Below are 26789 nucleotides of genomic sequence, written 5' to 3' on the forward strand. Positions count from 1 at the left end.
CTGAGCGACTGAACTCAACTGTAAAGCTAAAGTCAAGCAATTTTAAAGGTATGGATCTAAACAGTACAAAATGTAGAGAACTCCCATACCTTGAAAGCTTACTGCCTTCTGCTCAACTTAGCATTTTAAAGGAAGTTTGAGTTACATGTAAATCTTAGCAACTCTAAAAATCCTAGAAAACCCCCTAGGGGTCACCTTGGGGTTTATTTTAGGGGTCCCCAAAAATAAAGGAATTAATTTTTCCAATGGCATAGCCATTACAGGTTTTACCTTTAATTTGCTTAAAAGCAAATATCCATTCATTCATTTAATTAAGACTACATTAATACATTATAAAAGAAGTAGAAAAAACTGAAACTGAACTGAAAAAACTGAACTTTTGCTCTAATGTTCTCCTTCAGTCTCTCCTGGGGAAATGAGGCAGGACTCTCAGGACAAAATTCTTTTTTTTTTTTTTTTGGGTCAGAATTCTTACCACAAATATTTCAAAAGAAGAAACAGTAAAGCTCTTTTAAATTTCTATTTTGGAATTTTTCTTTTGTGACTGTTTCCAACTTTGTATTCTACATACCCAAAGTATGTATGGGTTGCTTCTACATACCCAAAACAACCCAAAGTTAGCGGTTTTTTTAAATGGAAAAATTGATTTTATTCAATATTTAATATGTCAGATTTATCATACATTGGTTTATGTAAACTTTTTTTGTATGTAGGACTCCACAATGCATCATAGCCCAGGAGTTCAGTCTGTCGGATTTATCTACTTTTGAAGCAAAAGGCTTCTGTAAATGAATACTAGACTTTTTGTAACTCTTCCTGAAGTTAGGAAATGAGTTCCTCCCTCTCTTTTGGCTACAGCTTCAAGCACTGAGCATTTGTTGTATTTCAAAAAGATCTGTCTCAGCAAAACAAGAAGCTCCCAAGCCAAAATTGCCTGTTGGAGGAACCCCTTACATACCTAGTTATAAATACAGCTGACCCTTGAACAACATGGGGGTTGGGGTACTAACACTGTACTGACACTACAGTGAAAAATTTGTGTTTAAAACTCTACAGTTGGACTAACACAACATTGTAAAGCAATTATATTCCAATTAAAAAAAAAAAAAACTGTTAAAAAAAAAAAAAACTGTATAGTTGGCCCTCTGTTTCTATGGTTCTGTATCCATGAATTCAACCAACCTCCAACTGTGACATAGTAAAGAAAATCTGCATATAAGGGGACCTGCCCACACAGTTCAAACCTATGTTGTTCAAGGGTCCAAGGGTCTATGAATGTGGTATGGCATCAGTCAAGGAAACTTGACTGATATATAAAGGTAGCGTCAAAATAGCATATAAAGGTAGCATATATAAAGGTAGCATCAAAATAGTTACCTTCAAAAGGATTTAATTCTTGAATCACCATTTATATGCCTGCAATGCAGGAGACCCGGGTTCGATCCCTGGGTCAGGAAGATCTCCTGGAGAAGGAAATGGCAACCCACTCCAATACTCTTGCCTGGAAAATCCCATGGACGGAGGAGCCTGGTAGGCTACAGCCCGTGGGGTCGCAGAGTCGGACATGACTGAGCGACTTCTCTCTTTCTCTCAACATTTATATCTTACAAGTTAACTTGAAAAAATTCAAATGGAAATGAGTCATTCAATTGTTCATTCTGCATAGCTCCAATACCTGAATACTGACTATTTTGACCAAAGTTATGACTGTTTGCATTAGTACCGTTTGATGGTCCTGCCTCATTTATCATACTGTTATCTGCACAATTAAAGTCAGATCCATCAAATGCCTCTGACTGTGCAACAAAAGCAGCAGTACTAGAACTGGTGACTGTTGACATGCTGGAAGAAGACATCTGGTGGAGCTGTCTCAAGTCTCTTGGGTCTAACACTGAATTACAAGAAGGATTTTCAAGATTCATGCTCACGAGTCTCGGATTATCAGTCTCCCTCATGCTGTCATTACTGGGTGTTATCATGTTCACAGGGCAGTTAGGCAGCATGCTGGCATCAGAAATACCATATAAGTCAGCTGGTGATACGGATGATGCTTCCATTCTACCTATGTCATTAGTATTGTTATAAATACAAGCACTAGAAGCATTCAGATCACTCATTTCCAGGAATGGTGGGATAACTTGTGAATTAGAGGAGAGTGTCCCTGTTGAAAAACCACTCAGTGAATTCGTATTAACTGAGCGTGAGGTGGGGTGGGCGATTGATGACCAGCCTGAAGAAGACTGAGTACCCATTGGTAGTATGGCTGAAGCAGGATGTGACAATGTACTTGAGATGGACGCAGAGGAAGAATAGTAGGATTCTGCTTGACTTGAAACAGGCCTGGAAGTTTCTGGCAAAACTGCACCATGAGAAAACAAGTTTGGTTCTGTGGGGAAGGAAATGTATTTTTACAAAACTGAAATGAACAAAATTCTAAATTAAAATTATATAAACAACCATAAAAAAATTTTCGAGGAAATAAATGTAACACTTCAAATAAAAATGTTAAATAGGATTATAATTATTACACAAGTCCAAAGCTGAATTCCATAATACTGTTTTACAAATGCCTATAAAATAATTTGGTAAGTTATTTTGGCATAGAAAATTTCATTTCAGTTAAATGTGGAAATCTAGCTTCTGAGGCCTTATAAAGGTACTTTTGAAATTTGAAAGATAAATGTCAGAATTTCACTTAATGAGCCTCTAAATATTCAAAATCATTTCATATTCTCTTTCAGGAGAAAATCGAGGGATGGAGGAAACATTAAGGATGATTGAGAAATATACATAAATTTCTAAGCCATATTATGATATAACTCACGCTAAAGTACTATAAAATTTTCAGAAAAAAATGGAGTAGTCTATATTTAATTACATATTATATGACTGCTGTACATATTAAACCAAGAAAAAGCATTGATTTAAGAACATAAAAAGAAAAAAAAAGACTTCTAAGTAACCCTGGATAATGATCTAAAGCAGAAATTGGCAACTTTTTTCCCATAAAAAGCCTGACAGTAAATATTTAAGGCTTCATGGACCATGCAGCCTCTACTGGAACTTCTTAACTCTGCAGTTATAGTACAAGAGAAGAGCCATAAACAATATGCAATCAAATGAGCTATGTTCTAGTAAAACTTTATAAGTAAATATAGGCAATTGACATTTCTAAACCATTTCTTTCATTATTACAATTACCACCATAGGAATGAAATGTAATTTCTCAAACAATAAATCCCAAAACATAATCACAGTTGCCAACAGGACTTTCAGAAGGTGAGATCAATTCATTCAATATTCATAGCATGAAAAAAATATGTAGGAATGGAATAAATCAAAGACACAGTTTTCATTACTAAGAATGGAATTCCAGTATACTGTGCAAAACACTGGTCTCTCTGATCACAAGGAATACTCTATAGGGCATAAAATACCTTTTTTGATGAATCTTGCTTCTCCAGTTGGTCCTAGGGGGCTAGGTCTAGGTCTTTCAGGAAAATTAACTCCTGTGATAAATTTTTTCCATTATTAAATGTAATTTGAAAAACAACAGTACATCAGTTAAAATTTGAAAAACTGAATAAAGAAAAAAAAAAAAAACCCAAACCAAATTTACTTAAATACCAATCAAACCAAAATATTCTTACCACAATCCTGCCACAGTTTCTGGAAAAGCAGAGTTGTTTTTTGTTTCTTTGCTTTATTTCCATATGTGTCTGGTTAGAAAGAAATCGAGAAAATGTGTGAATCATCAATGAGTATGCTTCCTCTCCTTTAATACATATATAGATGTTTTATTCCTACATAGAAAATGCTTTAAATAAATGTACATAGCATGGATTTCTAAGTGTCACAAAGTATGTCCCAAGTCAGTAATAAAACACATTTTTCTCTTAGTAAAAAACAGTTTATAATATTCATCTTATTTTATTATTACACCTACAGGTTAACCAGTGTCAATTAATGGGTTAAGGGAAGATAAGGACCAAGATGGAGACCACTTTCTGAGTGGCAAGTTTGCCATCTATCAAGAAGGCACAATAAGGACCAAAACAGAATCTCAAATAAAAAACAAATTCTGATAAACAATCTAGATAAGTTGAAATTATTCCAGATACCTTTCCTAAGAAAGAGATTCAAAGAGCACAAAGATCAGTCAAAAATCAACAAAAAACTTTAAGGAAAAGAAAACTGTGAATAAATAACATGACTGTATTCTAATATATCTTACAAGAATATGTTCTTAGCAGGACTAAGAAACACATAAAACATTAACACAAAAGGTCATACCCTTTTCATCTGGCAAGTATCTAAAATCCATAGATTCACTAACTTCCTGATCAGAAGGTCGCCGCAACTGCATCTTTACTGTTACCGGTTCCGTTATAGCTTTGCAGTATGGTGGAGTCTTGAAAACAATGGCTACTTGACGGTGTACATCAGCTTGTGAAAAGACACCTTTTGCTTCCCACTCATTCAACACAAACCGAACTTCTATGTCATCTAGTGAATACGAAAACAAATAATTCGAACACAAAGTAAAATGTACCAATCAATTTAAAATATATTCTGAATTCAATGAAACAAACAAAAAAACCAAAAAATACCTTTCTGAACTTTGTCACAGAGTAGAAATATTTCATCTCCTCCTTTGACACTTCCACAGTTCTTGTTTACACGACAAATCCTTAATTCTGCAGTATTAGGAGCACCTAAATACAAAGGATTTTTTTTTAATGGGTTGCTACCTTAGTAATTGAGTTAGACAAGGCTGTGGTCCATGTGATCAGACTGGTTAGTTTTCTGTGATTGTGGTTTTCAGTCTGTCTGCCCTCTGATAGAGAAGGATAAGAGGCTTATGGAAGCTTCCTGATGGAAGAGACTGAGGGAGAAACTCGGTCTGTTCTGATGGGCAGGGCCATGCTCAGTAAATCTTCAATCCAATTTTCCTTGATGGGTGGGGCTGTGTTCCCTCCCTGTTTTTCACTTGGGGCCAAACTATGGTGGAGGCAATGAAGATAATGGTGATCTCCTTCAAAAGGTCTGATGAACTCATTGCTACACTTAGTGCCCCCAACCCCACAGCACACCACTGCCAACCTGCACCTTCTCCAGAGACTTCTGGACACTCAGGGGCAAGTCTGGATCAGTCTCTTGTGGGGTCACTGCTCCTTTCTCCTGGGTCCTGGTGTATACAAGGTTCTGTTTGTGCCCTCCAAGATTCTGTTTCCCCAGTCCTGTGTAAGTTCTGGAGGCTCCATGGTGGGGTTAATGGCGAGCTCCTCCAAGAGGGTTTACGCCATACCCAGGTCTGCTGCATCCACAGCCTTGTCTAACTCAATGAAACTATGAGACACACTGTGTAGGGACACCCAAGATGGATGGGTCATGGTGGAGAGTTCTGACAAAACATGGTCCACTGGAGAAGGGAATGGCAAACCACCTCAGTATTCTTGCCTTGAGAACCCCATGAACAATATGAAAAGGCAAAAAGATAGGACACTGAAAGATGAACTCTCCAGATCGTCAGGTGCCCAATATGCTACTGGAGATCAGTGGAGAAATAACTCCAGAAAGAATGACAGGACGGAGTCACAGCAAAAACAACACCCAGTTGTGGATGTGACTGGTGATGGAAGTAAAGTCTGATACTGTAAAGAGCAATACTGCATAGGAACCTGGAATGTTAGGCCCATGAATCAAGGCAAATTGGAAGTTGTCAAACAGGAGATGGCAAGAGTGAACATCAACATTTTAGGAATCAGCAAACTAAAATGGACTAGAATGGGTGAATTTAACTCAGATGACCATTACATCTACTACTGTGGGCAAGAAGAAATGGAGGAGCCATCACAGTCAACAAGAGAGTCTGAAATGCAGTACTTGGATGCAATCTCAAAATGACAGAATGATCTGTTTGTTTCCAAGGCAATTCATTCAGTATCACAGTAATCCAAGTCTATGCCCCAACCAATAATGCTGGAGAAGCTGAAGTTGCATGGTTCTATGAAGACCTACAAGACCTTCTAGAACTAACACCCAAAAAAGATGTCCTTTTCATTATACGGGACTGAAATGCAAAAGTAGGAAGTCAAGATATACCTGGAATAACAGGCAAATTTGGCCTTGGAGTACAGAATGAACTGGGCAAAGGCTAATAGAGTTTTGCCAAGAGAACACACTGGTCATAGCAAACACCCTCTTCCTACAACACAAGAGAAGACTCTACACATGGACATCACCAGATGATCAATACCAAAATCTGATTGATTATACTCTTTGCAGCCAAAGATGGAGAAGCTCTATACAGTCAGCAAAAACAAGACCAGGAGCTGACTGTGGCTCAGATCATGAACTCCTTATTGCCAAATTCAGACTTAAAATGAAGAAAGTAGGGAAGACTACTAGACCATTCAGGTATGACCTAAATCAAACCCTCACAATTATACAGTGGAAGTGAGAAATAGATTCAAAGGATTAGATCTGATAGAGTGCCTGAAGAACTATGGATGGAGGTTCACGAATTGTATAGGAGGCAGGGATCAAGACCATCCCCAAGAAAAAGAAATGCAAAAAGGCAAAAATGGTTGTCTAAGGAGGCCTTACAAATAGCTGTGAAAAGAAAAGTGAAAGGCAAAGGAGAAAAGGAAAGATATACCCATTTGAATGCAGAGTTCCAAAGAATAGCAAGGAGAGATAAGAAAGCCTTCCTCAGTGATGAATGCAAAGAAATAGAGGAAAACAACAGAATGGGAAAGGCTAGAGATCTCTTCAAGAAAATCAGAGACACCAAGGGAACATTTCATGCAAAGAGGGCTCAATAAAGGACAGGAATGGTAGGGACCTAACAGAAGCAGAAGATATAAAGAAGAGGTGGCAAGAATACACAAGAGAACTATACAAAAAAAGATCTTCACGACCCAGATAATCACCATGGTGTGATCACTCACACTCAACTAGAGCCAGACATCCTGGAATGTGAAAGTCAAGTGGTCCTTAGGAAGCATCACTACAAACAAAGCTAGTGGAGGTGAGGGAATTCCAGTTGAACTATTTCAAATCCTGAAAGATGATGCTGTGAAAGTGCTGCACTCAATATGCCAGCAAATTTGGAAAACTCAGCAGTGGCCACAGGACTGGAAAAGGTCAGTTTTCATTGCAATCCCAAAGAAAGGCAATGCCAAAGAATGATCAAACTACCACACAATTTGCACTCATCTCACACGCTAGCAAAGTAATGCTCAAAATTACTATGATTTTTCCAGTAGTCATGTATAAATGTGAGAATTGGACTATAAAGAAAGCTGAGAGCAGAAGAATTGATGCTTTTGAACTGTCGTGTTGGAGAAGACTCTTGAGAGTCCCTTGGACTGCAAGGAGATCCAGCCAGTTCATCCTAAAGGAAATCAATGCTGAATATTCATTGGAAGTACTGATGTTGAAGCTGAAACTTCAATACTTTGGCCACCTGATGTGAAGAACTGACTCCTTGAAAAAGACCCTGATACTCAGAAAGATTGAAAGTGGGAGGAAAAGGGGACAACAGAGGATGAGATGTTTAGATGACATCACCAACTCAATGGACATGAGTTTGAGTAAACTCTGGGAGCTGCTGATGGACAGGGAGGCCTGGCATGCTGCCGTCCATGGGGTTGCAAAGAGTCAGACACAACTGAGCGACTGAACTGAACTGAAACTTAATAATACATTTTATTCCTCTTTGATGGAAAATTTTAGGAAAACAACTTACAGGATAGATAGCAATAAAAACTTTAGTGTATAAACAAATAAAGGACACTCAATACCTTAATCTTCCATATCTATCCCTTTCCTTTCTTAATAGCATTGCCCTGGTTTATTTAGAGCTTTGTGATTTCAATTCTAGACATTAACACATCTTCTAATTAAATCTCCCTGCTTGTAAACTGTGATTTTTCCTATCCATCCCATACACTCTCAGCAGATTAAACTTTTAAAATCACGACCATAACCCTATGGCAATGCAGTTTTCATACTTCCTATTATCTGGTCAACATTATTCCAATAATTCCCTGGTATTCAAAGCTCTCCATGATGAGGACAGTCTGATTTACTTTACCTTTATAACTCTACGTTCCACTACCTTTTTGCATATAGAACTGGTATAGTCATACATCACTGGTGCACACATATGTTAAGAGTATACATACACAGAAATATTTGAGGGCAATTTCATAATCTTTAAAACTATAAATATCCAGATCCTTTAATCTACCATTTGCCAACATTTCTACTTCTACAAATTTATGCTAGGGACATCTGCACAAGATAGGCACATACAGGATATATTTATTGCAGTACAATTTGTTAAAGGGAAAAGAAAAAAATTGAGCGGGAAACAAACCAAATGCCTTGTAACAGGCTAATGATTTATAAAATTATGATACAGTTATATCATATGCAGCTAATGAAAAGAATAAGGTACCCAAAAGGGAAAGAAGTTCAAGATATGTTTCTAAGAGGAAAAAAAACAGTTAAAAAAAAAATCAGTGATGATTTTTCAAAAAGTTGCCAAAAATAAATGGTGTGAATGATGATGATGATGAGATGAGGTATTTGTTGTATATATATTAAGAAGAAACTGATGAAATATCTTTCTAGAATGAGATTATAGGAGGTTTACTCTGCTTATTATCTACTTCAGATAGATAACATCTACTCCATAATGTTTGAATTTTACCATAATGAGCATACTCGTTTTTTTAAATTGCCAAAATACTTTAAAAAATTTTAAAAAGCTAACATTGGGACTTCCCTGGTGGTCCAATGGTTAGGAATCTGCCTGCCAATTCAGGGGACATGGGTCCAGTCCTAGGCTGGGAAGATTCTGCATGATGCAGGGCAACTACGCCTGTGCATCACAACTACTGAGCCCAAGTGCTGCAACTACTGAGCCAGTGCCCTAGAGCCTGTGCTCCACAACAAGAGAAGTCACCACATGAGAAGCCTGTGCACCTCAAAGAATTAGCCCCTGCTCTTTCCAACTAGAGAAAAGCCCATACAGCAACAAAGACCCAGAGTGGCCAAATACATAATAAAATAAAAGTCAAGGCTACAAATACAAGAAAAACAAATTACTTACGGTTGTCATAAATTGGATTGGAGACAACAGGAGGTAGAGCAGTTGCCAAATTACCATGTTCATCAGGGAGGAAAACTTGAAAACATAATCTCACCACGTTGAGGTCACAATCTTCAATATCAAGCAGCTGTTGTTCAGGGACTGAATAGTACATTTTTAAAAAAATAAGGATATAGAATAGTCACATAGAACTAAAGCCCGGTTAAGTCCTCCTCCCTGCCCAATACAGCCAATAACCTTTAGTAGCATCCAAATCTGTACTAACAAAAATACAATGGTACACAATCTCAAGCCAGCCTTTTATGCTTTTCATCATATATTTCACTATCCATAATTCATAAGTAATGACCATGGTCAGGAAGTAACTATCCCAGTCATTTGGTATTTAAAGCAGAACCCCAAAGTTGCATAAATCAAATTTTTACAAAAAATGGTTGTAGGTTTTACACAATAGAGACTAGGCATTCATTCATTAATTTAACAAATATGTATTTAGTTCAGTCATGCATTAAGGACTCTGCAAATTATCTCCAAAATCTGCATAAGAATTACTCCATTTTACAGATGAGGAACTGATTTTAAAGAAATGAAATTACATATCTAATGTTTCACAACTAAGAAACGGCAGAGAAGAATTCAAACTCAGGCCACTGATTCCAGAGCCTATGCTCTTAAAAAAACTGAACCCTATTACAAAATTTTACATATGCGTTGCATAAAAATGACATACACAGGAATATTTACTAAAACTTAGATCAATATTTTAGGGATCAAATACCAAGAGGATACTAAATGAGTTAAGTCAGCTAGTTTCCTTAAGAAATTTTATGTGCAAACTTAACTTTCCTCAAAAAAAAAAAAAAAAAAACACAAAAAATCCATAGCAGGAAAATTTTACAGTTCTGAAAAAAATTGTTTTAAACATGCTTTATGACAAAATATAATGACAGTCTGTTAAACTGCTATTTAAAATAAGTCTAGTTCCAAAGGAAAATATAACTGCCTTTTCAAAGAATACTATAAGGTGTAGCAATCAATGATAACTAACAGCCATGTTTATAAAAAGCATGAAATACATATATTAAATAATATGAAAATTTTATTTTTCAAAAAGCATTGAAACTTGAAATATGAAATCTGAAAACAGTTAAAACCCAAATTCTTTATTCTCACAGTTAGCAATAATAAAAATGACAATGTATTTTTGACTGTTTTCATTTAAACTATACTCAGTAGCTATCATGATATTAAAAATTATTCCACTGTCAGCATTCTTAAGCCTACAATTCCAAAGAGCCTACAAAAACATATGTTTACAACTAAAAGGTCAAATGTTATGAAAAAACACCTGTGCCACAGCAATCTCTGCTGGCACAACTAGGCAGGCAATGAGAGATCCACCTCATCAAAATAAATGTTTTAAACATTATACATTTACAGTTTAAGATAATGTTTCTCAATTCCTAAGATGAGTAATCAATACACACAAAAATAAATTAGAAAAGTGCTCTGACAAGTTTAAAAACAAACCTATATGAATGGATAAACTAACTGTGACAGCTATGTAATAAAAAAAAGAACTATGAATATATACATAAATATGTATGTATCTCGAAAATGTGACGTGAACAAAAGGAACCAGATACAAAATATATACCACATGCTTTCATTTGTATGAAAATTCTAGAAAAGATTAATTGATGGCAAAAGAAAGCAAATAGCTGACTCGAGCCAGAGAGGAGAAAGGGAACTGACTGGGAAGTAGACAAAGAAATTTTGTAGTAATAGTGGAGGTAGTAGAAATATTTCTCATCTTGACTATGGTGGTGTTACATACATCTGGGTGGATCCCACATCATATAAATGAGACCTCAAGAAAACTTTAAAATCTTTTAAAATAGTACATGGAAGAAAAATAAACTGGTTAATAAACCAGGAATGGGAATAAAGATGTATTTATTATAAGTCAGGATCAAAGAAACCCAGAGAGGTAAGTTCAGGATAAGAGACTTCTTGTTTTCCAGATATATCTTGCCAATTTAGAGGTAGCTTGAGGATGAGAAATTGAGGTGACCTTTCAAAAGACTATAGATGAAAAATAAAGGAGTGCAGGGTCTGCCAAAGATAGAGAATCTGATAAATGCCCAGTGCTTTGGCTGGGGCTCTTGAGAAGCTAAACCCAGAGTAAGAGTGAACTGAATGGAAAGATACCAGACCTCACAGGGATAAAAGCCCAGCTTCAAATAACCTAAATCATTCACTAATTTTAGATGATCTCAGACTTCTAGTGTGACTAGCCACCTACCACAAGAAAGCATTCTGAAGGGAGATTACATCCTAGACCTCAAAACTCTGCGTATAAGGTGACTGGTGAAAGTGAAAGTTGCTTAGTTGTGTCTGATTTTTTGTGACCCCATGGACTATACAGTCCATGGAATTCTCCAGGCCAGAATACTGTACTCTATTTTAAATAAGCAGGCATAAGAAAGAAGTGAAAGTGAAAGTGTTAGTTGCTCAGTCATGTCTGACTCTTTTTGATCCCATGCACTGTAGCCCGCCAGGCTCCTCTGTTCGTGGGATTCTCCAAGCAACAATACTGGAGTGGGTAGCCATTCCCTTCTCCAGGGGATCTCCCAAACTCAAGAACTGAACCCGGGTCTCCTGCACTGCAGGTGGATTCTTTACCTCTGAACCACCAGGGAAGTCCTGGCGTAAGAGACAAAGTAATTTTTTTTTAAGAAAAACAACATATAGAAACAAACCACAAACATTCCAAATAATTAAGTTTTCAAACACATGATTTAAAATAACTATATTTAATATATTTCAGGAGCTAAAGATAATACTGAGAGTTCAGCAGAGTACTTGAAACTATTCGAAAAGGAACCAAGCAAAATTCAATAGAACCGAAAAACACAATAAACTGAAATTTTAAATGTCATCAAATTTATCAACTGTTTTATAGAAAACACTTCATGTCTTATCTTTCTATAGAAACCAAGGGCTAAAATCTATCTACCAACATTTTATACTAAGAGGTTTATATATATAAATGTATACATACATTTAGAGTTTTACTTTTATACTAAGAATCCTTAAAGTATTGATCTACACTGAAGTCTAAGGCATTTGAAAGCTGATGAATCTAACTTTCCCCAGCTTCATTTATCAGGCATCAATATTTCCTCCCTTTCTCTTGATCTGACATGCTACCACTGTCATTTGCTAAAGTTTCATATTTTCATAAGTCTGTTTCTGGGCTCTCAGTTTTACTAACTACTGGTCATTTAGTCTACTGTTACCACAATACTACTTAATTAGTACTTCTTCAAAATAAACCCCAATATCTCATAACTATTTCTTCATAATAAGTCCTAATAGCTGATAAGGTCAGTTTCTCATTGCTGTTTCTCTTCTATAAATTATCCTCCTTTCCCTGTTCAGAATCATATTATCATATTTATTGAAAATTTTTGTTGGGAGTTTGGAATTTCACTGAACCTATATATCAGTTTGGGAAAAAATACTATCTTACAATATTGATAATAAAGAACATGATATACCTCTCCAACTATCTAAGTGTTCTCATAATGGTCTTCCCTAGTGACTCAGTGGTGAAGAATCCACCTGCCAATGCAGGAGATGTGGGCTTGATCCCTGGGTTGGGAAGATCCTTCAGAGAAGGAAATGGCAACCCACTTCAGTATTTTTGCCTGGGAAATCCCATGGACAGAGGAGCCTGGCAGGCTGTACATTCCATGGGGTCACAAAAAGAATTGGACATGACTTAGTAGCTAAACAACAAAACAACAATTATCTCATAATAAAACTTTGAAATTTTCTCTAAAGAAATCTTGATAATGATTTCTTAGATCTGTTGCTAGGTATTTTATATTTTCTGAGAATATTTCCTTTAATTATTTGCTTCAGTTCTACGGAAATGCAACTGACTTTTGTATGTGAATTTTATATGCATTCACCCTTTTATTAATAAACATATTACTAATTTCTATATCCTTTTGCATTCTCACTGTAAATAATAGCTTCCAATAACTGATTTTATTTCCTCAGTTTTGGCTGGATCTCTGTGCACTGGTTACAATCTCCACTACAGTGCTGAACAGAAGCGGCAAGAGCGCACATCCTTTTCTCATTCCTAACTTCAGAGTGAATGCTTCCATTTCCTCTTTAGATAATGTTTACTGTAGACTTTTTAATACATACATAGCATAATACAAAAGGCCTTATTAAAAAATTCTGCAAGGTGAAAAATGATAGTTGGAAATCTAACAAAAGTAAGCATGAGACTAATCAAATTCTCTTAAATTTCTCTTAAACTAGTTTAAAATTTCTCTTTATACCTTATCAAAGGGATAAATACAAGGTAACAATTATTCTCCTTAAGCTATCTTTATAAATAAATGTCACTCCTTAGTCTTAGGAGTAGTGCATATGCAGTAAGAATTTTATTTTTATCAAAAAGATATGATCATGATTTCTTCTGAAAGTAGGGATTAAAATTTTTAAATCAATTATAACACCTACTAGCTCTAGAGATGTGACTTTTCTAAAATTCTAATTATTGCTAAATATTACTAAAATTTAAAAAGTGATTAATGGGGCAAAAATATACAGTACACAGATTAACAATTTTAAGAGCTATGTCTCATTTAAGGAAGAAAAACAAAGTTTAGTGATAATTCATTTAATTTCTGTTACTTAAAATGTATAGATACAATACAGCAAAAGCTAACTTTTAAGTGCTTGTGTGTCAACCAAAAGGTAAATGGTCACAGCAATCTACCATTCATTACTTATTCTTTCAACATATTTATTGGGTTTTTATTATGTGCTACACACTAAAACAAATGCCAAATAGAGATATGAAAAGACAGTACCTGCCCTTAGTGAGATTAGTGTCTGGATGAGAAACAGATATAAGCTAAAATTATATAATGTAATAACATGAAAAGTGTTATAATGGGAGTATGTTCAAGGCATATGCCTTTATACCAAAGGCATAAAAGAAGTTTCCCAAGTTCTGCACAGGGCTTTCTAAAAGAGGGCTTTCTAAAATGATTGCAATGAAGAAACGATAACAAAGCACACAAAAGTTTTTTTCTTCCTTCTTGCTTTTTAAGCTTTACGTTGTGAGGAAAGGCTCTTATTTTCTTGTATTTAACCACACTTTAGAGAGGAGAATCTGTTACAGACTATCTGTCTTTTTAAACTGCATTTCCTCTCAGACTACCAATATAAAATTATCCTCCCAAACTTAACTGTAAAATAGTCTTTGTGCTCCCCTAACAACACAGTGTCCTCTGTACATGAAAAACAGCATAAAGTAACTAATAAAACAGAATTGCGAATTCTTTATTGTAAAAATCTTATGGCTTTTAATCACTGAATATTAGAAGTCCTTATGTCATTAAATACATAGCCAGAAACTGATAGCTAAAATTTTTTCCCTGCTTTTGCAGTAGGAGTCCCCCATGAAGTCTGTCTTCTTTTTTTTTTTTTTTTTTTTGATGCCAGCTAAATGAACACAGTTAAAATTTGCTTTCGGAGCCCTTAATTAAATTCCTCCATCCAATTTAGACTTTAGCACATATTAGATAACTTGAACTTGTATTTTACATGAAGCCTCAAGTTTAATACTACTTGACTATTGTATGTCCCTTTCTGCACGAGAGAGCTACTAGTTTAAAGAACTAATGGCAAGAAAGAACTCACCTTAAACATCCTAGATACACACAAAGCAAAAACAATTTTTAATAGTCTTTGTATTTTCACATACTTGGTCTTTAGGAAATGGATTGTCATAATCAGATTGTCTATAGACCAGAATTGGTAGATCCCATTCAGCTGCTGCTGCTGCTAAGTCACTTCAGTCATGTCCGACTCTGTGCGACCCCGTAGATGGCAGCCCACCAGGCTCCCCCGTCCCCGGGATTCTCCAGGCAAGAACACTGGAGTGGGTTGCCATTTCCTTCCACAATGCATGAAAGTGAAAAGTGAAAGTGAAGTCGCCCAGTCGTGTCTGACTCTTAGCAACCCCATGGACTGCAGCCCACCAGGCTCCTCCATCCATGGGGTTTTCCAGGCAAGAGTACTTGCCTTCTCCCCCCATTCAGCTAAACATTTCCAATTCCATTGTTTCTATATATCATAAATATATAACACAAAGTCAGATACTAATCTTGTAATTCTTTATCAGTAGAATTTTCCTGTGTTAAGTGATACATCTATTTTAAAAAGTGTCAGTTCAGCTCTGGCAAATTCCTATACAAGTGGTAGAATTTACTGGTATATTCTGAAAATAACACAGAATAAACAACCAAGAAAGAGTAATTCTACAATTGAGTTCAGATTACTTCCATTAGTTTTTAGTGTTTTGAGTTCTTTCTAGGGGATTAGATATTATATGTTTTGCTTAATATTAGAAATGCACATTTTAGGTTTTATTTCAACAGTCTAGGAAAAACAACAAAACATAGAATATTTATTTCTATTACAAAAGCCACATCAGAATAGAGAATGAGGTGACTCTAACCATTCTATTTAAATTTATAACCCATCCCCCTAACTACAGATTCCTGGCTCCTTACACTGTTGTTTTTATCCATTAGTACTTCTAGCTGTCCACTAATTATGTGTGTGGCTGCTCAGCCATCCAATCATGTCTGACTCCACAACCCTAAGGCCTGTAGCCCAGCAGGCTACTTTGTCCATGAAACTTTGCAGGCAAGAATATTGGAGTGGGTTGTCATTTCCTACTCCAGGGGATCTTACCTACACAGGGACTGAACCCATTATCTCTTGCACCTCCTGAACTGGTAGGCAGATTCTTTACCGCTGTACCCCCTGGGCTTCCCAATGAATTATATACTTGTTTAGTAAGTTTAATTGTTAACTCCTAGTCTCTCTCCCTAGAATATAAGTTATTCAAAGGCAGGAATTTCTATCTGTTCTATTCACTGACTTATCCTGAGCACCAGAACAACCTGGGACTATAAGGATAAAATAAGGTAAAAATCTGTCAAAGGAATGAATGCATAAATAGTTAAGATGAGTAACCTACTGTATACAGGGAGAAAACACATTGCCTGAAGATACTTGGCTGTAAAGATAAATATCTAATATAACAGTAACACAACTACATTGTTAGGTGCCAAAAGTCAAATATGAGTAAGTTCCATTAGAGACTCTGTCCACAATAAGCATGAAATTCATCTCAGAAGACAACTGAATGACCTAATAGTTATCATAAAGTTTTTTGTGATCAATTGCTAAGTGAATAGTATAATTAAGGGATAGGACTTTGTGCTCAAGAGAACTGAAAAGGCGTTTCAGATAAGGAAAGCAAAGGAAAGAAATTTTTGGTAGACAAGTACAAACAAAGCATATTCACTCAGTTATTTATTTATTCTGTCAACATATTTTAATTATGCTTTTTCTGTGTATCTGACACTGGTCTAGGTACCAGAGATGCACAGAAGAATGGTTCCTACCTTTCAGTCTCACAATTTAGTGAGGAAGAAACATATAAATAAATTTGTAGCAAACAGTGTTAGAAATATATACAGCACTTTGGGGAAACAGGTACTTCGCTCCAAGAAGGTCACAGAAAGTGTGAAAGAAGTGTCCCTTAAATTTGAGGGATGAGCAGAAAGAATTTACCAGACAGATTAAAGCATTTCATGCAAGGAACTGCAAACAGAACACAGAGGCAGAAGATGATACCTAGAGATGATGCTGGAATGGACAACAAGGATCAGAATATGAAGGGCTTTAAATGCCATGCTTGAGAAACTCAATCTAGCCAGTGTATCAGAGTTCCTTAAAGTGTGGTCCATGGATCACCAGCACTAGAATCATCTACGGCAGAAATTTTCAAATTGTACTTTGAGACCCAGTGGTCCTAAAATTAATTTAGTGGGTTAACTAAGCATCTTCTTAAAAAAAAAAAAAAGAATTGGAATGGAACGGAACAGAACAGATGGAGGGCATATTGCATGTACTAAGAGTTTAGGGCCACTGGTCATAAAATTAATTTACTGGGTTGGACATGCTTTTTCTATAAAAAAAAATAAAATGAAAAGGAACAGATTAGACAGTATATTACATGAAGTAACAATATTGCTTTATTATTTTTTTATCTATGTGTGTATCTATTGAGTAGAGAAATAAAATCTATTTCCTACTGTGAGTTGTAGTTAAGAAACATGGATCTAGATGTTTTTTTTAAAATGCAGAGCTCAAGGCCCCACACCAGACTATCAAATTAGGGAAAATATGGCCTGGATTCTATATTTTTAGCAAGTACTAAGGGGGCGCTATGCACATTCAAATTGAGAGTCACTGGTGACGATGATGTGGAGCCACTGAAGGATAATAAGCACAATTCTGAAATGATTCATACTGGTTTCAGAAGAATCTTTCTGGATGTAGGGTGTATAAACTGCCAGAAGGGCGATCAAGACCAATGGTGGTGAGAACAGAGGAGGCTGACTGAGAACTGGTCAGGGTAAGTGAACAAAGCAGTTTTTCTGGAATACAGTAACAGTGGAAGAGAAGGTAGGAAACATGTTGAGCTACGTGTGGATCTGGAATAGAGTTAACAGTGGAAGAGAAGGTAGGAACATATGTTGGAGCTACATGTGGATCTGGAATTGAGTTAACAGTGGAAGAGAAGGTAGGAACATATGTTGGAGCTACATGTGGACCTGGAATAGAGTTACCAGTGGAAGAGAAGGTAGGAAACATGTGGGAGCTACATGTGGAAAATTTCCAATTTAAGGCCATTTAATTTTTAGACTATTTAAGGAACCACTGGAACTTTTTAATCACAGTAATATGCTAAAGCATTGTTCTAAGTTTTAATGGGGGCAGGGAGTTAATAAAGCATAGTTGAGATAAAACCATGCACCTGAGAGCCAAGGTAACTGTTTTCAAATCCTAGCTCCATCAGGTATTATTTCCTTAGGATAATTTTCAAAAGTAGAAAATTTCTGGGTCAAGAGTATGCTCATTTAAAATTCTGATTCATTGCTAAAGTAAAAGGCCAACTTTTAAATTAAAAAGCCCATCTAGCCTAGGCGTAGTATGAAACAGGCATAATGTAGTACAAAACAAGGAGATTATAAATAATAGCTACCAGTTATTAAGTATTATTTGTATGTCAAAGAGTAAATGTTAAGTAACTCGTGTATACTATTTTATCATTACAGCACCGCTTTACAGCAGAGAAAACCAAAGCTTTGGTTACTTAACTTTCCCATGTCATGAAGTATATACCAGGGGCAGAGCTGGAATTCAAACCCAAATCTTCTGAACTCCAGTAGAAAGGGTATGAAAAAAGCAAAATGCAGAATGGCAGAAGGGCCACTGCTGAAGCATTTTTTTTCTTTTTTGTTTTTACTAATCCAGAACAAGGCTTGGTGTTAATAACATGTACGTAAATGGCACTTAGAACAGTTCCTAGTACATAATAAGTGCTTCACATATTTTATTTCATTTAATCCTTATGACAACCTATGAGGTAGGTACTATTATTATCTCCATTTTATAAATAAGGAAGTGGAACATAATCAATTTAAGGAAGAAGCATCACACAAGAGTTCAAAGTATATATTCAATTGAGCTTTTTAGTAAATTGAAAATAACTTAAATGTTTATTAATAGATAACAAGATCAACAAATTAAAGCCTAACTAAGCCACAGAATACTGTTAAAAAGCAAAACAGATTTATAAGTATGGATATGGAAAGTTATTTAAGATATATTCCTGAGTAAAGAAAGAAATAGTAGATTAGGAAGTACAACATGATTCCATTTATATTAAAAAATGTATAAATACAGGACACATGTAAAAAGGAAATTCTAGAAAAATTTTCATCAAATTTAACTGTAGTCTCTTACAGTGAGTAATACTGAAGAGGAAGAAAGGGACTTTTGCTTTTCGCATTATACTAAATAGTATGAAAAAGAAAGATCTAGTATAAACTTCTGAGGAAAACACAAACCAACACTATAAGGATATTTTAAATATCCTTATATTTAAGGATATTTATAAATATTTAATATAAAAAATTTAAATAAAAATTTTAAATAAGGATATTTAAATATTTTAAATAAAAAATTAAAGAAATCTATTCTTTGAAAATTGTATAGCTGTTCAATACCTGAATTATGCATATTTAAGTGACTGCAGATGACTTTACAAAGGAGACTACCATGGTGCAGGATGTCAGCAGCCCTCACCTGTCCTGTAGCAATTGTGGCGCAGTTACCAGGTGCTACACCAGACAGCGCCATCCCCAATAAAATCTACTACACAGTAAATCTCTAGTAGATCCACTAAACAAATACACTAGGAAGATATTTTACATGGCCTCTACTATTTCTATACTACTATTTCTAAACTACTTCATCATTGAATATGCCTTGAGTTAAATGCATTCAAATACCTTATAACCACAGTGCCTATTCAATATTCACCAAGGGGAGTATAAATTGCTGGTATGGCAAAAGGAAGGCCACATTCAAAGAGAATCAGAATATTTTTGAGAAGATTTTATTACAGAAAACAATGACACTCTTCACAAAGCCTTGTCTACATAAGCATTTTTTTTCAACACTGAAGCATTTTAAATATATTTCATTCCTCAGATACTGGTGTAAGACAAGTATGTAAGTGAACACAGAACTTAAGACAGCTTTTAAAACACAGGTTAAAGATACAAATAGAAATCACTTAACACAAATAACTAAATATCCAAATAATAGAAATAATTAAATCAAACATACTCACCATTGAAAGGATTGATTCCTGCCCTTATTCTTGAAATAATAGCTTCTTTTACTTCTTTTTTTTTCACACATCGAATACCCAAATTTTGAAAACTAGAAGGGAAACAAAACTTTCAAACTTCTTTGGAGCTAACCCAGGGACACATAAATGAGATTTTATTAAAGAATACTGCAAAAATCAAGCATATATCCAACACTGAGGAGTCATCATAATGTCAGATGGAGATATTAAAAGCATGAAATACATTTCCAATTCCTATGATAAAGATGTGAGGATAAAAAATGGGGTTATATTTCTAAGAGAACTGTTAAGAGAAAAGTAATATACACTATAGTACTTTTATATACAGTGTTTTACAGTTATATTTTACTAACATTCCTGCATCAAACATATCAAAGTAGACAAAGATTAATAGGAAAGCAACACCAAAAAGGTAAAATTCACCTCCCTGAAAAATTCATAATCAAATCAATGAAATCTGTACATTTGATAATATAAAGCAAAAGTTATAAAAAGTTGCCCATAGGCTGACACCTACATGTATCGTTTTGCTGAGCTCATAAAAATGCTGACTACATGTTCTTTAAATGTGTGCAGACTACCAACATTTAAAAATCAGGTAACTGCATATAAACATTCCTGCTTTCTCTTGAATATCTTAAAGGTCTGGCAACAGTAGACTGGCACAGAAACACCTGCCTGGAGCTAAGTACCTGCGGCCCCATTCACACAGGGTTCTCCAGGTGGCCGCAGCGCCTGCTAGTCCTCTTATACCTCAGCCTCTCCACTCCACAGACATCTGGTTTCTGACTACAAATGACTTCACTACTAGCAGCACTGGAATATGTTTTATGCCTTATCACATGAAGTTACAATAATCGTTTATCATAAGAAAGCATCAAACTGTGTATTTTTTCATTAGACAGATATTTAAAACTAACAATAATATTTAACCAGAGTTTCAAAATGTCATTTATGGAAAATTTCTCAACAGCTACAAATATTACTAATTTGCATATGTGTAGTACAGATGATGGTGGGGGGAACTCCCCTACCACCACTAGTCATACTTGTTCCCACATGGAAAAACCATGACATCATTAAAATTGGGTGGGTGTGAATAAGGAAGCAAAACTTGGTTATAATAACATTACTATTTGCTCAAACTTCACATGGCCCTTGGCAACAGGAGGTCACTTGCCGTGTTTGCCCCCTTTATGCTCTGTTGTCTTATTGTTCATGCTTTTCATATTTACCACCCTTGTGATTTTTAACACCTAAAATATCTTTAACATTTCCTTCTTCTGCCTCCAAAATTTAAAAAAAAATCTTGAACTTGTAATCCTTTCTTGAACCCTAAAACCATATTTCTCTTCAAAAGTATTCCACTTTTTTGAAAGATTCTTAGGTTGGTTCTCACTTTTTCTCTGACAAAAGATTTTAAAGGACTCTTTGTTTGAAGATATTTACACACTACTTGATTGTTTCATCTGAATAATCCTATTTGAGTGCTATTCATACATAAATTCTGACATAAGGAAACCATGATCACAGAGATTACCTGAATCAATTATTCATTCATTCATAGTCATTCAACAAGTTCTGGAGTTCCTACTATGTATCAAGGACTGTGATGAGTAATGGGAATATACAATCCCTCCTCTCATAGAGCTCACAGTCTAGAGCAGGTGTAAAGAGTTTGAAGGGGCTTTTGTGTGTGTGTGTGTGTGTGTGTGTTAGTCGCTCAGTCCTGTCTGACTTTTTGCAACCCCATGGACTATAGCCTGCCAGGTTTCTCTGTCCATGGAATTCTCTAGGCAAGAATACTGGAGTGGGATGCCATTTCCTTCTCCACTGAAGGGGCTTGAGTTGGTCAAATTTGTGTCAACATGAAAATCAGAATAATAATGCTAGTAATGGACTAGCATTCAATTATAAGGCATTGACTGTAAGAATCCATGAGTCTGGACTTCCCTGGTGGTTCAAAATCTGCCTGTCAATGCAGGAGACACGGGCTGGATCTCTGATCTGGGAGGATCTCACAGGCCATGGAGCAACTAAGCCTGTGTGCCACAACTACTGAGCCTATGCCCCAGAGCCCAGGGAGCTGCAACTACTGAAGCCAGTGCTATAATCTGTGCCCCACAACAAGAGATGCCCACACATCGCAACTAGAGAGTAGCCCCTGCTCTCCACAAACAGAGAAAGCCTGTGTGCAATGAAGACCCAGCACAACCAAAAATAAATAAACAAAATTATTTGTCAAAAAAAGAATCCATGAGTCTATACTGGTATTTTTTCAACTGAGGCAGGGGAATACGGAGAAGTTTTTCTTTATAATTGAATGCCAATTAATATCATCAATGGGAAAAAACTAGTATCACCATCTCCTGAAGTGTTACTCTGAGAACAATACAGCATCACCTCTGTAGATTTCTCATCAAAAATATTTCATGTTAACATGAACACAATCATGAGCAACCACTCAGACTAACCCACATTGAATAACATTCTTCAAAACTAATATTCTTCAAAAATGTTAATGTCATGAAAGACCAACACAAGTTGAGAAAATGTTTTAAATTAAAGGAGACTAAATAAGCATGACACCTAAATACAATGTATGATCCTTAACAGGATTTTGGATTGAGGGGCAAGGTTCAGTTCACTTCAGTTCAGTCGCTCAGTCATGTCCAACTCTTTGCGACCCCATGAACTGCAGCAAGCGAGGCCTCCCTGTCCATCACCAACTCCCGGAGTTTACCCAAACTCCTGTCCATTGAGCCAATGATGCCATCTAACCATCTCATCCTCTGTCGTCCCCTTCTCCTGCCTTCAATCTTTCCCAACATCAGGGTCTTTTCAAATGAGTGAGCTCTTCACATCAGGTGGCCAAAATACTGGAGTTTCAGCTTCAGCATCAGTCCTTCCAATGAACACCCAGGATCAATTTCCCTTAGGAGGCACTGGTTGGATCTCCTTGCAGTCCAAGGGACTCTCAAGAGTCTTCTCCAACACCACAGTTCAAAAGCATCAATTCTTCTGCGCTCAGCTTTCTTTATAGTCCAACTCTCACATCCATACATGACCACTGGAAAAACCATAGCCTTGACTAGACGGATCTTTGTTGACAAACTAATGTCTCTGCTTTTTAATATGCTGTCTAGGTTAGTCATAACTTTCCTTCCAAAGAGTAAGCATCTTTTAACTTCATGGCTGCTCTAAAGGCATTATTGGGCATCACTGGACATAAATAAGGTAGTCCAAATAAGGTTGACAAAGAACAGCCAGAGAAATAAGAAGTAAAACAGAAGAGTTTGTTCTCACTCAATCAGAAAACAAGGAGCAATTATGTTTCAGTAAGCGAGTAATCTACAATGTAAAACATTGGGAGGTGAAATAATATAAACAGGAAGTATTTCTTGCCAAGTTTGTATAACCAGATAGTTTATGCTTTGTGCTGTTACTATAGTTTATGCTTTGTGCTGTTACTAAAGTATATTTTCTAAATGGTTACTAATTGTATTTAAGGAGGCTACTAATCTTTTCCTGTTGCAATCAGTTTCATTTTTTTCTCAGAAGCAATACATGTTCATTACAAAAAAGAATTATAAAATAAACATCAGTTAAAAGAAGAATATAAAACCCCACAATTCTTCCTACCCAGAGACAACTGCTATCAACATCTTAGTGTTTAAACTACCATGTATATGTATACACTTACTTTTGAAAAACTAACACAACATTGTTGACCAACGATATTCCAATGTAAAATAAAAATTTTTTAAATTATTTATCACACTTCATTGTAAAGCCTTATTTTATTTATCTAAATATCGGGAATATCTTTTTATACAAAGACATTTATTATTATTTATTATGTTATTTTTAAGGCTACATAGGAGTACACTGCATGGAGGTGCCAGTTTAACTAATCTCCCTGTTTATAATCTGGATTGCTTCTAACTTTTTGCCATTACAAAGCTTCGATGAACATCATTACAGCTAAGTTTCTGAACATACTTAATTAGAAATTGTTTCCTCAAGATAAATTCCTAGAAGTAGAATTGCGAGTTCAAGAGACATTCATATAATTTCAGGCTTTGCTACATAAAGTGCCTGCCAGAAAGATTTCATTTATTTACACTTTCACCAATAGGATGAAAATGAACCCAGCAGCCTCAAACACAAAGTACTATATATTTTTCTTAAATTTTAAAACTATTGTTGTATGTTAATTTTATACTGCCTTTTTCAAATAAAAATTCAAGTTTTCCAGGTGATTTTTTCTCATCTGACAATTTTTAAGTTAGAGAAAACATTTCATAAATTGTTCAAACTAAGAAAGAAAATTGCAGCATAAAATAAGTTTATGTTTACTTTTAGTTACAATAAAGAAGTACTCCTACTATCATCATGGGCTGTGTCTACTAATAAAAAATGAAAGGGTAGTTCTAATGCAAATGGTAAGAGAATGCAAATATATACTACAGTAAATAGAAGTACAGTGAGGAATTGGTTTATTCTGCCAAAAAGTTACAGAGGTACATAGATAGGAAACAGGAGAATCCTATTCTTATACTATTCCTAAAAATGTCTGTGACTGTGTACTTACAACAAAGGCCTGCGTTCTTGCCCAAATTCTGCTTCATAGTAGCCATCTCTGCAGTCTTTTCCTACTAAATCATGAGGATGAGGTTTATATGGGTCATTCTTTGTTACTAATGTAATTCTCACTTTTAATTTTCCATAATAGTTCGAAATCTGAAAAGGGAAAAAATTTAAATATGTAATCCATAAATATGTCTCACCAAGAACTGAATTATAAAATTTACATCAGTATCAGAATTTATATCAAATAGTTCAATTTACATCATATAGTTAGTACTGGATAAAGTACAACTGACTGGCAACTGTAGTATGCATGAAACTTTCCAGAGAATACCAGTAGGGAAGAATTTACCTCTCAGTTCCTTGGTATATCATTTTGTACCCTAATTTCAACTGGTTATATCATCTGATTTTGCTTATTTTCCTTTGAAAACAAGTCAAAGTATTCCAAAATATTATCACAGTGGATGAGGAAATTCTAAGATGCTGAGTCACTGAATGCCATGCTGCTATATTCATTGCCATACCATAAACATCCCTTCAAAGTACATATTTAAGCGACAATGGAAACGATAGTACATAAATATGATCACTTAAGTAACTTAATACATGACATTTCATTTCACAAAAATATTTGTTAATCAGTAAGCATATCCCGAGTGTTCACTGTATAACAGGCAATAAATCAAGCTGAGTTTTGAAAAATTAAGTTTTCACACAGAACACTGAGAATGAAGAGAAGAGTTAAACATGGGAGAGGAAGGAGGATCTTATGGGAAGGAGTTAATATTTACCTTGGAAGCTAGCAAATTTGTAAGCACAAAGCAGGAAACATGAAAAACCAGTATACAACGGAGCAAGGCAGTTAAGGAAAAATGGGTGGCTTCACAGGTAAAACGGCATTAAAATCCATAACTCTGAATTTAAACTTAATTTGAACAGTAATCAGAAAGTATTTATTGCCTTTCTGAATAAAAGAGAAAGTAACAACTTAAGACTGTAAGGTTGGGAATTCCCTGGCAACCTGGTGGTTAGGATTCTGAGATTCCACTGCAAGGGGCACAGATTTGATCCCTGGTTGGGGAACTAAGATCCTGCAAGCGGTGTAGTGCAGCCCAAAAAAAGCAAAAAAAAAGTGAAAGGTAGGCTAATGTAGAACTCAAGCTGCAAAGTGGTTTAGAACACGTTGTAATGGCAAGGGTACAGATAATAGTAATATTCAAGAGACTATATAGAATAAGTTGAATTATGGAGAAGAGTTAAAAATTGCTCTTAGAGGAAAGGATTACTGTTTTCTTATTTACTTTTTATTAACATCTCTCCCATTTTAATATTTAAAAAAAGACAGATAACTCAAATCCATATTGCTAACAAAAAAAGTGATAAAAAATGGAATTTGGAATTCAATATGTAATTTTGCTACTGGTTTGTTATATAACTTAGCATTTTCTTAAAGTCCAATAGAGTAAATTTTGTAAATAATGTCGTTATAGAACAGTGGATTGAAATCTACTGATGAAACATTGAATAATGCTTTTCAAAATGCACTCGGCCATTAAGGTTTAAAACTGGCATTTAAAGAATAAAAAAATCATTAAAAATGGAAGGAAATGTAATATACAAATATAAAATATAAATACAGTGTAGTTTATAAATACATTGTATTACCAAAGTCATTCTGGATTACAAAATTACTTTCAAATTTTATGCTAACATGAAAACACTGTATTTAAAAACTGACAATATTTCAAGTCAGTCAAGGCAACCCAGAGCATCAGAGACAGGCAATAAAGGTAAGGAGAAAAAAGACAAAAATGTTTTCTTCTTCCATAGCCCCTAGATTAGCCAAGTGACTGCAGGAAGAAGTCTAAGTCAGTTCCCAAATACATGTTTTCAATCTCCAGAACAATTCTGCCCACCTCTGGAAAGAGAGAAAGCTTTTTCCTCATTACCTTTTTGTCCCACGAAAGGCATAATCATCCAAAAGCTGCCAATGTACACTAACCACTGGGAATCACTTAGAGTAACACACAAGTATCTGCAGGAAGGAAGAGTCCATACTGTACTTAAGAAATGTCCCAAGAATTCTCTGCACTAGGGATTAATTAAAAAGAAAAGAGAGGGAGAAAAAAGGAAAAGAAAAGCTGGTGGAAATCACTATGAAGAAGCTGGATCTTTAACATAACTGCTGTAGCTAAAATATGAAGCAACTAAGAGACATACACACACACAGGAGCATTC

The 26789-nt window shown here is 35.4% G+C and overlaps 1 protein-coding gene across 1 annotated transcript in view; it reads right to left on the reverse strand.

Annotated features, from left to right (window-relative positions):
- Positions 1 to 624: 624 nt before the first annotated feature.
- REL (REL proto-oncogene, NF-kB subunit) overlaps positions 625 to 26789 on the reverse strand; it is a 37077-nt gene continuing 10912 nt past the window's right edge. The window contains exons 3-10 of the mRNA XM_043917933.1: positions 24553 to 24701; positions 19938 to 20029; positions 9125 to 9265; positions 4611 to 4715; positions 4294 to 4506; positions 3651 to 3719; positions 3438 to 3509; positions 625 to 2386 (exon numbers count right to left, since the gene is read on the reverse strand). Of these exons, the coding sequence (XP_043773868.1) occupies positions 1605 to 2386; positions 3438 to 3509; positions 3651 to 3719; positions 4294 to 4506; positions 4611 to 4715; positions 9125 to 9265; positions 19938 to 20029; positions 24553 to 24701 (1623 nt within the window). The 3' untranslated portion in view covers positions 625 to 1604. The remainder of the gene's footprint in view (positions 2387 to 3437; positions 3510 to 3650; positions 3720 to 4293; positions 4507 to 4610; positions 4716 to 9124; positions 9266 to 19937; positions 20030 to 24552; positions 24702 to 26789) is intronic.

Source organism: Cervus elaphus, chromosome 11, assembly GCF_910594005.1.
Source record: "Cervus elaphus chromosome 11, mCerEla1.1, whole genome shotgun sequence".
In the NCBI taxonomy this organism is placed as follows: Eukaryota; Metazoa; Chordata; class Mammalia; order Artiodactyla; family Cervidae; genus Cervus; species Cervus elaphus.